The 13,819-nt window shown below is 41.0% G+C and overlaps 1 protein-coding gene across 7 annotated transcripts in view; it reads left to right on the top strand.

Moving 5' to 3' along the window:
- LOC129016567 (ribosomal protein S6 kinase beta-1-like) overlaps positions 1–11,452 on the top strand; it is a 33,717-nt gene extending 22,265 nt beyond the window's left edge. For 5 of the 7 annotated variants that reach the window (XR_010124519.1, XR_010124518.1, XR_010124522.1 and 2 more), the window contains 2 exons: positions 1,143–1,235; positions 11,328–11,452. Coding sequence is in view for 2 of the 7 variants with exons in the window: in XM_063655465.1 (XP_063511535.1) it covers positions 332–447; positions 1,143–1,246 (220 nt within the window). In the remaining 5 variants the exon portion in view is untranslated. Of the gene's footprint in view, positions 1–331; positions 448–1,142; positions 1,263–11,327 lie in introns of those variants that run through there. The other 2 variants (XM_063655465.1, XM_063655466.1) reach the window with 1 other exon arrangement.
- Positions 11,453–13,819: the final 2,367 nt, after the last annotated feature.

Genomic DNA, 13,819 nt, shown 5'->3' with positions numbered 1-13,819 from the left:
CATTTCTCCCAAAAAAGAAATCCCATACCTATGAGCAGTCACTCCCCATTTCCTCCATCCCTCAGTCCTAGGCAACCGCTAATTTACTTTCTTTTAGGATAGGATTTGCCTATTTGGACATTTCATATAAATGGAACCACACAATTTGTGGTCTTTTGTGACTGGCTTCTTTCAAGTAACCTAATGTTTTCAAGGTTCATTCATGTTATAGCATGTGTCAGTACTTCTTTCCTTTTGTTTTTTTATGGCTCAATAATATTCCATTGTAGGAATATAATACATTTCATTTATCTGTTTTATCACTTTTTTTTTTTTTTTTTTTGAAATGGAGTCTCTGTCTGTCATTCAGGCTGGAGTACGGTGGTGTGATCTTGGCTCACTGCAGCCTCCGCCTCCTGGATTCAAGCCATTCACCTGCCTCAGCCTCCCAAGTAGCTGGGATTACAGGCACGTATACCATGTCCCGCTAATTTTTGTATTTTTAGTAGAGATCACATTTCACTATGCTGGCCAGGCTGGTCTCGAACTCCTGAGCTCAAGCGATCCTCCTGCCTTGGCCTCCCAAAGTGTTGGGAGCCACCACGCCCAGCTGTCTCCACTTTTTGACTACTATGAATAATGCTGCTATGAACATTCACGTATAAGTTTTTGTGTGGACATATGTTTTCATTTCCCTTGGGAATATGATGAAGCCTGGCATTGCCAGGTCATATGATAACTCTATGTTTAAACTTTGAAGGAACTGCCAGACTATTTCCAAAGCAGTTCCAACTTCATTGCAAAGCATTTTACATTCCCTCCAGCAACATATGAGTGTTTCAATTTTTCCACATTCTCTCGAACACTTGTTATTATCTGTCTTTTTATTATAGCCATTCTTGTGAGTGTGAAGTGGTATCTTCACGTGGTTTGGATTTGCACTTCCCTGATGGCTAACGATGTTTCTATGGTTTGAATGTTTGTGTCCTCCAAAATTCATGTTATAACCGAAGACCTAATGTGATGATGTTAAGAAGTGAGGCCTTCAAGGTGGTGATTAGGTCATGAGTGCTCTGCCCTCGTGAATGAAATTAATGCCCTTATAAAAAGGCTTCGTATAACATTTCTTCTTCTTTTTTCCTTTCTTCTCCTGCCGTGTGAAGATGCCTCTGCGAGAACGGGAACAATGGAACAGGCCCTCACCAAATGCCAAATGTGCTATCACCTTGAATTTGGATTTCCCAGCCTCTGGAACTGTGAGGAATAAATTTTTTGCTTATAAATTACTCAGTCTCAGGTATTTTGTTACAGCAGCACAAACAGACTAAGACAGAAATTGAGTGTATTTTCTTGTGCTTATTGGCTATTTATTTTCTTTCTTTTATTTTTATTTATTTATTTATTTTTAGGTGGGGTTTTGCTCTGTTGCCCAGGCTGGAGTGCAGTGGTGCAATCTTAGCTCACTGCAACCTCTGCCTCCCGGGTTCAAGTGATTCTTGTGTCTCATCTGCCTGAGTACCTGGGACTACAGGCATGCGCCACAACGCCTGGCTAATTTTTATATTTTTAGTAGAGATGGATTTTCGCCATGTTGGCCAGGCTGGTCTTGAACTCCTGGCCTCAAGTGATCCACCTGCCTCGGCCTCCCAAAGTGTTGGGATTATAGGCATAAGCCACAGCACCTGGCCCTTACTGGCCATTTGTATGTCTTCTTTGGAGAAATATCTGTTCAGATCTTTTGTCCATTTTTAAATTGGGTTATATCCTTTTTATTATCAAGTTGTAAGAGTTCTTTATGTGTTCTAGATCCAAGTCCATTGTCAGATACAGTAGTCCCCCTTATGCTTTCTGCAGTTTCAGTTACCTGCAGGCAGCTGCAATCCCAAATATTACAGTATTTTGAGAGAGAGAGAAAACTATTCATGTCACTTATATTAAAGTATATTGTAGCCGGGCACGGTGGCTCACACCTGTAATCCCAGCACTTTGGGAGGCCAAGGTGAGTGGATCACAAGGTCAGGAGTTTGAGACCAGACTGGCCAATATGGTGAAACCCTGTCTCTACTAAAAATACAAAAATTAGCCGGGGGTGGCAGGCGCCTGTAGTCCCAGCTACTTGGGAGGCTGAGGCAGGAGAATTGCTTCAACCTGGGAGGCGGAGGTTGCAGTGAGCCGAGATGGCACCACGGCACTCCAGCCTGGGCAACAGAGCAAGATTCCATCTCAAAAAAAAAGTATATTCTAATTGTTCTCTTTTATTATTATTTATTGTTGTTATTCTATTACAGTGCCTAATTTATAAATTAAACTTTATCATAAGTATGTATGTATGTATAGGAAAAAAACATAGTATATATAGAGTTTGGTACTACCTGCAGTTTCAGGTATACACTGGAGGTCTTGGAACATATTTTGTTACATATATGTATCTATATATTTATAAACATATATTTATATATAGCTATATATTTATGTATCGATATAACTATAAATATAAGTTTATATATCTATATTTATCTATATCTATATATAGATAAATATATATATAGATATATAGATTTTTTTTTGAGATAAGGTCTCGGTCTATCACCCAGGCTGGGGTACATTAATGCGATCTTGGCTCACTGCAGCCTCAACCTCCTGGGCTCACATTATTCTCCCACCTCAACCTCCCAAGTAGCTGGGACCACAGGCACATATCACCACATCTGGGTAATTTTATTTATTTATCGTAGAGATAGGGTATCCCTATGTTGCCCAGGTTAGTCTTGAGCTCCTGGGACAGTGACCCTCCCACCTCAGCTTTCCAAAGTTCTGGGATTACAGGCATGAGCCACTGTGTCTGGCTACATATTTTCCACAAATAAAGTGGGCCTACTTTGTATATAATTTGCAAGTATTTTCTCCCATTCTGTGGGTTGTCTTTCACTTTTTTTTTCTTGAGTCCTCCAAAATTCATGTTATAACCTAAGACCTAATGTGATGATGTTAAGAAGTGAGGCCTTCAAGGTGGTGATTAGGTCATGAGTGCTCTGCCCTCGTGAATAAAATTAATGCCCTTATAAAAAGGCTTCACGTAGCATTTCTTCTTCTTTTTTCTGCCTCAGCCTCCTGAGTAGCTGGGATTACAGATGTGTGCCACCATGCATGGCTAACTTTTGTATTTTTAGTAGAGACAGGGTTTCACCATGTTGGCCAGGCTGGTCTTGAACTCCTAACCTCAGGTGATCAGCCCACCTCGGTCTCACAAAGTGAGGCGATTGCAGGCATGAGCCACCATGCCCGGCACATGCATCAATTTTTATGATTCCTTGCTTGAACTGATTAACCAGTCAACTACTGGTTCCAGTCAGGTTGGATGAGGTGGCTTGTACTCTACTTATTTGCCACCCCCGCTTCTTCCTTTTTTTTGAGACAGGGCCTTTGATGCGCTGGCTGCAGTGCCATGGTGTGATCTTGGCTCACTGCAGCCTCAACTTCCTGGGCTCAAGCAGTCTTCCCACCTCAGCCTCTAAGTAGCTGGAACTACAGATGTGTGCCCTTATGCCTGGCTAATTTTTGTATTTTTGTAGAGACGGGGTCTCCCCATGTTGCCCAGGCTGGTCTTCAACTCCTGGGCTCAAGAGATCTGCCCACCTTGGCCTGCCAAAGCACTGGGATTACAGACGTGAGCCACTCTGCCTGGCAACTTGTAACAATTCTTTGTATGTTCTTGATACAAGTCAATTGTCAGACATAGTAGTAGTATATAATTAAACATAATTATATAAAACTATTTTATATAAGTGCAGCATTATATAAAATAGCAAAAATTTGGAAATAACCAAATGTCCAACAATAGGTAGTTAGCTAAATAAATTGTGAAACATCCATGTAATGAAAGCTATACAACTATAAAAAATGATCTAGATCTATTTATACTGACATCAACAGATGTCTAACTTAAATTACATGAAAATAGGAAGTGACAAAGAAGAGAGTATGGTATAATCTCATTTGCATTAAAGTAATCAAAAAAACCAACTTATAAAATAGATACAGGCTGGGCAGGATGGCTCACGCCTGTAATCCCAGCACTTTGGGAGGTCAGGGCAGGAGGATCACTTAAGCCTAGGAGTTCAAGATCAGGCTGGGCACCATACCCAGACCCCATATCTACAAAAAGTTTAAAAATTAGCCAAGTGAGCTATGATCACGCCACTGCACTGCAGCCTGGGGATAGAGCAAGACTGTCTCTAAATAAAATAAGACAAAATAAAATAAAATAGGCTGGGCATGGCAGCTCATGCTGTAAAAGTGCTGTAATCCCAGCACTTCGGGAGGCTGAGGCAGGTGGATCACCTGAGGTCAGGAGTTCAAGACCAGCCTGGCCAACATGGTGAAACCTCGTCTGTACTAAAAATACAAAAATTAGCTAGGAATGGTGGTGCACGTCTGTAATCCCAGCTACTTGGGAGGCTGAGGCAGAAGAATTGCTTGAACCTGGGAGGCGGAGGTCACAGTGAGCTGAGACCGCACCATTGCACTCCAGCCTGGGTGACAGAGTAAAACTCTGTCTTAAAAAATTAAAATAAAATAAAGTAAAATAAAATATAATAGATATGGCTACATATGTGTGAAAAGGACCATAACATTAAATTATGAGTGTTTTCTGTTGCTGTTTCTGTCCTCCCTTTGGGGACCTTTCTAAGGGGGAAGCAGCCTTCATTTACTTGACAAGTTGTTCAACCATGGGGTCACTTAGGCTGGAAACTGAAAATGCCTATAGACTGCTTTGCTTAGGAATAGGAAAACATAAAAGGAAAAGAAACAAGAGGAAGTAGGTTTGAGACAAGGTAGCTATGAGTTTGGAGGAAGAAAGAGAGAAAGGGCAGTTTTGTGAGATGGAGGGAAAATGGCTAACGTGGACATTTTGGAAGTTTTATTGTGACATGCAATGTAATTTTCAGTTATTCATTTTCTCAAAGCTGTAATGAAGTTCTCCATTGCTCTCTAAGGCTTTTGGAGTTGTTAATTGTGTTTTATAAAAGCTATATCTGCAGATAGAGACTGACCTCATATATGAATAGAAAAAAATCTGAAGAAATAAAAATCGTAGATAATGATAATCTCTGGAGAGAAAATTTTCTGGAGAACTTTTCCTTTTCTCTATTGTGTCTTTCCGTAAGGTTAGGAAGTTTTGTTATGAGTATACATTCCTTTAGTTACTAGCGAGTGAAATGTAACACTGTGGGGCTTGTTCCCTTGTTTCAGGACTAGGGATTAAAGTAGTGAAATAAAAATGACTTTTAATTCCAGCTGATGCGTTTAGATCACAGCTTCCTCATTGATAATATTAAAACAAGCAGCTGCTTTTATTTTGGAAGGCAGTAACTCTACTTAAGTTTCATTAAAGATATTTGCTCAAGCACTGTAGCACTTGGGATTGTCTGCTCTGTAGGGTGGATATATGTGTGTGTGTCCACATATTGCTTAATACTTTTTATCAACTTTAGTTCATAAGCCTTCCACAAACATTTTCAATGACTGCCTGCTTGTATATAATTTTATATGTTGCAAATTGACCTTAGAAATTGTAACAAATAATTCCATCAGTTCACTCTGCTATTTACACAGTACAGCCTAGTTTATTTAATTTGTGGGAACCAAGATTCAGAAAGCAGTAGGAAAGAGCTATCAGTTTTTCTTGTCTGAAAGGGCGCTTCTTCCTGGATTTTAATGTTTTAAAGGAGAAAGTAATAACGAAGTTGCCAGATCCTGTTCTTTCTCTGCATTGAGGTCCTGTAACATGGTGGTTATTGGCATTGACTCTTGGTTCACGGCAAGTTCTTGGCTGCATGGGTTCACAGCGTAGTTCTGTGACCTCAAGCAAGCCAGTTCACCTATTTGTGCCTCAGTTTTCTCATATATAGAATGAGGAGATAGGCCAGGCACCATGGCTCACGCCTGTATTCCCAGCACTTTGGGAGGCCGAGGCAGGTGGATCACCTGAGTTCAGGAGTTCAGAGATCTGCCTGGTAACAAGCATGACCCCATTCTCCACAAAAATGGTAAAAAAAAAAAAAAAAGAAAAAAAAGAAACAAAGAAAGCAGGAAATGTAGAAGGTAAAAAAAGGCATTCCAGTGCAAAAGAGGCTTGATAGGACAGGATATGTCTGGGGAATCTACAAGTAGTTCACTATGGTTAGAAGTGGTTAGAGATTAGGCTAGAGAAGTAGGTAGAGGCCAGGAAACGGAAGGTCTGGACAAAGGAAGGTCTGGGTGAAATGAACAAATATTTGGCTTTACGACAGACACGTCTAGTAGCAGTAGGGAGTATTAGGAGAGAAATAAGGCTAGTTAGGAGGCTAGTATAATAAACCAACTAAGAAGATCTATAAGAAAATGAAGGTAGAAAAAAATGAAAGGCTAAGAATACATAATTTGCATTTGCTGACAAACTAGATATGAGAGAAAATGATGATACCTTTATTTCTGCATAAGTAATAGGTTAGATAATGGTGCCATTCAGTATCGTCAAATGAAAGTGAAAAAGTTTTGGGAAAACGATGCCCTGTTTTAGACATGCCAGGTATAAGTTCCAGGAAGTTACCCCGATGGTACATCTCCATAAGTAATATGGAAAGCAAACACACAGGTTATTGGTTGCAACATTATCTGTGAAAGTGAAACACTGGAAACAGCCTAAATGCTTGGACATAGGATATTGGCCCCAAACCTATGGAATCTAAACAAAGCTATAAAAATAAGAAAAATCTCCATAAAAGCAAGATACAGAAGAGTATTTAAAAGTACAACAGCATGGATACTATGCTATCTTTTGTACAAGAAAGGGGAAATGAGAATATATATATAATATGTATCTGCTTATACCTGCAAAAATGAAGACAACTAAGATAAACTAAAAGCTAACGATAATGGAAGGGAAGGACAAGAAATAAGACTTTTCAGTATACCTTCTGAGTAAAACCTCAACGGTTTCATCATCCATTTTTTTCTTTCCTAAATCAAATATTACTGCAATTATAAAATGTAGATTTTTTCTTTTGAACCATATTAATGTTTAATATATTTCAAAAGTAAAATAAAATCAACAAGGATGAGGGGTGAGAAGTACAACTGAATACAATAGGAATACATAAATTTAATTGACTATTACACCAATAACTTTACTACAGAAAGAGAAAGAGAAAAAAGATATAAGAGAAAAAGATTTTTTTTTTAGACGGAGTCTCACTCTGTCACCCAGGCTGCAGTGCAGTGGCGTGGTCTCGGCTCACTGCAACCTCCGCCTCCCAGGTTCTAGTGATTCTCCTGCCTCAGCCTCCCAAGTAGCTGGGACTACAGGTGCTCGCCACCATGCCCGGCTAATTTTTGTATTTTTAGTAGAGATGGGGTTTCACCATGTTGGCCAGGCTGGTTTCGAACTCCTGACCTCATGATCTGCCCGCCTTGGCCTCCCAAAGTGCTGGGATTACAGGCGTGAGCCACTGCTCCCAGTAAGAAAAAGATACTTAAGTAATTTTAGACTGCACACCCTTAGTGGCCTATAGGTAAGCACACAAAAACTTGCAAAGAAATATTAAATCAAACTTAGTAGGTTTGTAGCTGGAAATACTATTGGTATTCTAATTTTCATAATGCATATATTGTACAACCGAACAAATGACTGCATTTATTTATGTTGTTACCAGAGTTCTCACTGTAGAAAAAAAGGATATCCAAATATGAACTGAAAGAAGAATGTGGCCGAGCGCGGTGGCTCACGCTTGTAATCCCAGCACTTTGGGAGGCTGAGGCGGGTGGATCACAAGGTCAGGAGTTCAAGACCAGCCTGGCCAAGATGATGAAATCCCGTGTCTACTAAAAATACAAAAATTTGCTGGGCATGGTGGCAGGCATCTGTAATCCCAGGTACTCAGGAGGCGGAGGCAGAGACTTGCTTGAACCCCGGAGGTGGAGGCTGCAGTGATCTGAGATCACACCACTGCACTCCAGCCTGGGGGACAGATAGAGACTCCATCTCAAAAATAAAAAATAAAAATAAAGAAGAAGAACGCTATGGAATTCGACTAAAATTAGGGCTAACAATATGAAGCACTTTGGGAAGCCAAGGCAGGTGGATCACCATGTTGGCCAGGAGTTTGAGACCAGCCTGCCCAACATGGTGAAACCTCATCTTTACTAAAAATACAAGAATTAGCCAGGTATGGTGGTGAGCACCTGTACTCCCAGTTACTCCAGAGGCTGAGGCACGAGAATCACTGGAACCCGGGAAGCAGAGGTTGCAGTGAGCTGAGACAGCCTGGGGTCCAAGGCTGTGGTGAGCCATGATCGTGCCACTGCACTCAAGCCTGAGCAACAGAGGAAGACCCTGTCTGAAAAAAATAAACAAAGAAAAAAAAAAAAGGGCCAGGTGCAGTGGCTCACACCTGTAATCCCAGCATTTTAGGAGGCTGAGGCGGGCAGATCATGAGGTCAGGAGTTCAAGACCAGCCTGGCCGACACAGTGAAACCCCATCTCTACTAAAAATATAAAAATCAGCCGAGTGTGGTGGCACGTACCTGTAATCCCAGCTACTCAGGAGGTTGAGGCAGGAGAATTGCTTGAACCTGGGAGGTGGAGGTTGCAGTGAGCCAAGACCACATCATTGCACTCCAGCTTGGGCAAGAGAGTGAACCTCCATCTCAAAAAAAAAAAAAAAACAGTAAAAAGGGAGTATAGGGCCAGGCGCGGTGGCTCACACCTGTAATCCCAGCACTTTGGGAGGCCGAGGTGGCTGGATCATGGGGTCAAGAGATCAAGACCATCCTGGCCAACATGGTGCGACCCCATCTCTACTAAAAATACAAAAAATTAGCTGGACACAGTGGCGAATGCCTGTAGTCCCAGCTACTCTGGAGGCTGACAGGAGGATCACCTGAACCTGGAAGGCGGAAGTTGCAGTGAGCTGAGATCATACCACTGCACTCCAGCCTGGTGACAAAGTGAGACTTTGTCTCAAAAAAAAAAAAAGGAGTATAAAAAAATCTTTACAGAAGAATGACAATATAGAAACAATACAGAAAAAATAGAAAAGTCTCCATTTTCTAATCACTATAGTAATATTTGATTTGGGCAAGAAGCAATTCAGATGAAACCATTAAGTAAAGATTATTATGGGACAGAATATTCACACAGTTTCTATCATTCCATAGATCACTTGTTAATTACAAAAGGAAAAAGAGGCCGGGAACGGAGGCTCACGTCTGTAATCCCAACACTTTGGGAGGCCGAGGAGGGCGGATCACCTTAGGTCAGGAGTTTGAGATCAGCCTGGCCGACATGGCAAAACCCCATCTCTACTACAATTACAAAAATTAGGCAGGCGTGGTAGCAGGCACCTGTAATCCCAGCTACTTGGGGGGCTGAGGCAGGAGAATCGCTTGAACCCAGGAGGTGGAGGTTGCAGTGAGCCAAGATTGTGCCACTGCACTCCAGCCTGGGTGACAGAGTGAGACTCATTCTCAAAAAAAAAAAAAAAAAAAAAAAAATGCCCTTATTCTTAGCAGACATATAGAAGAAATTAGGGGTAAAGTGCTATGAAATCTGCAGTTAACTCTCAAATTGTACAGGAACAAAATTTACTAAGGTTAAAAAACGTGAATATTCATAGATATACATATATGTGGGGGCAGGTAGAAAGGGAGGGACACACAGACATATAAAATATGGCAAAATGGTAACAACTGATGATCACTGAACTATTCTTGCAACTCTGAAAAGTTTAAAAAATTTCAAAGGTATATTATTTTTGAACTGCTCAGGAGGTTTAAATTTTTGAGTTTTTAAAATAAGCAATGAATTGTGAGGAAGTCTGAGAAGCCACAGACTTAAGAGGTAAGATGAAAAATAAGGAAAGTAGAATCACAGTAGTAAGACAAAGAGAGTTTCAAAATGCTGTGGTCAGTCAGTAGCTTCAATGCAAAAGAAAGTTAAATTAAGGACCAACTCAGTAAAGACAACTGGATTCAGCAACTGGGAAGTCAGTGATGACCTAGGGTACAGGAGCTTCATTGAAATAGTAGAGTTGGGCCACACGTGGCCCACACCGATAATCCAGCAGTTTGGGAGGCCGAGGTAGGTGGATCTCTTGAGGCCAGGAATTCAAGACCAGCCTGGCCAACATGGTGAAACTCCATCTCTACTAAAAATACAAAAATTAACCGGATACAGTGGCACACCCCTGTAATCCCAGCTACTCAGGGGGCTGAGGCATGAGAACTGCTTGAACCTGGAAGGCAGAGGCTGCAGTGAGCTGAGATAGGGCCACTGCACTCCAGCCTGGGTGACAGGGGAAGACTCTGTCTAAAAAACAAATAATAGGCCAGGTGTGGTGGCTCATGCCTGTAATCCCAGCACTTTGGGAGGCTGAGGCAGGCAGATCACGAGGTCAGGAGATCGAGACTATCCTGGCTAATATGGTGAAACCCCGTCTCTACTAAAAATACAAAAAATTAGCTGGGCGTGGTGGCAGGCGCCTGTGGTCCCAGCTCCTCAGGAGGCTGAGACAGGAGAATGGCGTGAACCCGGGAGGTGGAGGTTGCAGTGAGCTGAGATTACGCCACTGCACTCCAGCCTGGGCGACAGAGTGAGACTCCCTCTCAAAAAAAAAAAAAAAAAAAAAAAAAGAAGTAAACTGGGATGTACCTTTAGAGGTGGTGTACATTTTCAGCATTATACGTGAATATAAATGAGTGGCAATAGTTACTTTGGTCCACAGATTTTTGGTATCTTAACTAGTTTTGGATCTCTTCCCCTAAAGGGATTGCCTGTTGAACGTTGTTAGGAATATAAGTACTGAAGGCAAACTGCCTGGGTTTGAATTTTGTACTGTCCCTTGCACCCTGCCTGGCTTCAAATCCTAGCTCTGCTTATTAAGTTCTTTTAAGGGGATGACCTTTCAGCAAATGTCTTAGCTTCTGTTTTCCCAAGTAAATGGACACAATAGTTGCTACCTTGTGAAATATTCATGTAATTGACCAGTGTTTACCAAGTAGCATCGGTGTTTAGTTTCAGTCATTGCTGATTCTTCCGTTGGACTGTGAGGGGGTGTTGGGGTGGGGGATGGTGTGTGTGTGTAGCACTTAATTGCCTGCCGAAAGGAAAAGATACTTTTGATAACCGACAGGCAGCTTTTCTCTGCTTTTGTGTCAAAAGGGAAGAAGGGAGTTTGGAGAGGGAAACGAATTCTCTGTAACACTAAGCTCTCTTCCACAAAAACAGAGGTACATAGAATGTGTAATAATTTACAGAATTTCTAGACTTCAACGATCTGATTTTTTTTAATTTATTTTTATTTTTTCAGGTTGAGACTGAGCTAAAGTTAATCTGTGGCAATATTCTGGATGTACTGGACAAACACCTCATTCCAGCAGCTACCACTGGCAAGTCCAAGGTTTTCTATTATGAAATGTAGGTTCTATACTAAAAATTAACAAAGTGTGCGTCAATAAATTTAAACATTCTCAGGAATAATTGGCTTTGTTTCTTTTTTTCTTAGACAGTTCATATTATTTTCCTTATTAAATATAACCAAAAATCCCACAGAAATTAACTGAGGAGCCTCTAAATATCAACAAAATTATCACTTGATGGACTGGAATTAAACAAGCAAATGATTCTAAGAAATGGTACAAGTGTATTAATCATAAAATTTCTACATGAAACATTCAGCCATTCTAGACCATTTCTGTCTGTGCAGACTCATCTTTTCCTGTTCTTTGCAAAGCCCAGCTAGAGCAAGCAAGTTCCTCCCAATGGGTTTTTCCCATCTCTGGTTGCTTGGCTGGCTGGGCTTCCTCTACAAACCCCCTTCCTTTCCCCTAAGCAGGGCCCGGTGTCCCCATCCTGCGGGGTTGAGCTCATGAGGGGATCTGACCAGGAGTAGCTATTCCTGGTGCTATTGTCATTGTCCTGTTTCATGTGGGAACATGGCTGCTGGCTCTACAGAGATTTGGCAGGTAGCAAGGAGGTTTCTTTTCAAATCTTCCTTTGGAAGTCAGACTTGGTAAGGATCTTATGCCCACCTTTTCCCAGCTCTGTGGTGTCAGGCAAAGTCTCAGTTTCTGCAAATTGGGGTTAAGAATTCCTACCTCACAGCAAGCAGGCTTTTGATAAATAAATAAGATCTTAAGTGTAAATGATTCCACTAGAAATTGCACAATTCCTTTGGTCTTCATCCTGGAGGTCCACTGACAAGCCTCATGCAAACCTGTGGCCCTGTTCCTAAAGTGTTTTGATTCATACTTTCGAATGGCCTCAGGATGACCTTTTATAAAGTAAAAATGTGAGGCAGCCACATGATATCCACTGACCCAGTGAGGCTGTTTTACTGGATAGAAGAGGTTTGAGGAAGCACTTTGGGGGGCCGAGACAGGCAGATCACTTGAGGCCAGGAGCTGGAGACCCGCCTGGCCAACATGGAGAAACCCCATCTCTATTAAAAATACCAAAAAAATTACCTGGGCATGGTGGCACATGCCTGTAATCCCAGCTACTTGGGAGACTGAGGCACAAGAATCGCTTGAACCCGGGAGTCAGAGGTTGCAGTGAGCCAAGCCGAGATGGTGCCACTGCACTCCAGCCTGGGCAACAGAGTGAGACTGTGTCTCAGGGGAAAAAAAAAGGGTGGGGGGAGGGTTTGAAAAAATAGTAGGATGTAGTTATGTTTCTACAATATTTGCTATATATAAGGATTTACCAACATGTTCCATTAGCTACTATCCCCTACAGCAGTTGCTGTAGGAAAAAAACATCAAGTTCTGAGCTCCTACTGTTTGCCAGGCATATTCTGGGATGATCACGTTTAAATCTCAGAGTTACCCTGCAGAGCAGTCAGGGTATCACTGCCTGACAGATGAAGAAGCTGAGGCTTACAGCAGTTCAATGACTTACCCCAGGCCACATAGATGATGAGTGGGAGAGCCCAGGTCTGTCTGTGAGGTATAATGAAATTAGCATAAACCGTCCACATTGGCCCCACTTGCATAAATTAACATATTCTCTCACAGAAAGTATTTTATTGGGCATAACGTTTTATATCTTTTACCATTTAACATTAGTTGTGGATCTTCCCATGTCACATAAATATGCCTCATTCTTTTTGGATAATATGATTACTAATGAATGGATTTACTATCATTCGTTTAATCAATACTCCTTTTGATGGCCATTTTAATTGTGTATTTTTTCGTTTTGCACAGATTGATGTAATAAACATGATTTTATAGTAATATTTTTGCCTGTGAAAATGTTTACTGGACAATAAATTCCTAGGAGTAAAATAAGGTCAAAGATTATAAAGACAGTATTTATTTTCATAAACATTACCAAGTCAGCCACAAATGTTTAAATCACTAATGGTTTCAGATTATTGTATTTAATGAGTAAACACTTTCATAGGGTTTACTTTTATAAACACTTTTATTTGCCAGATATCACTCTAAGTGCTTTACAAAATTAACTTTTTCAGGTTTTAATATAACCCTGAGATGTATATTGTGATTATCCCCATTCTACAGCTAAGAACACTGAGAAGTTAATTAACTTGCCACATATCTAGGAAATGACAAGGCTAATTGCACAGCCAGGCAGTCTGGCTCCTGAGTCCACATTTTAGACAACACTATGCCTCCTGGTTCTTTTGAGGCATTACTACTGGAACTATCCTAATACTCATAAATAAACATTTCTTTTGGGGAGGGCCAAATAAAATTTTAAACAGAAAAGTTTTCACCAACTGTCAAGCTCATAAAGTTGTACATTATACACTTTTTTCATGATGCCCACAGATAATTT

This window comes from Pongo pygmaeus, chromosome 19 (genome assembly GCF_028885625.2).
Source record: "Pongo pygmaeus isolate AG05252 chromosome 19, NHGRI_mPonPyg2-v2.0_pri, whole genome shotgun sequence".
NCBI classification, from domain to species: Eukaryota; Metazoa; Chordata; class Mammalia; order Primates; family Hominidae; genus Pongo; species Pongo pygmaeus.
This window is presented reverse-complemented; position numbering and strand designations above follow the sequence as displayed.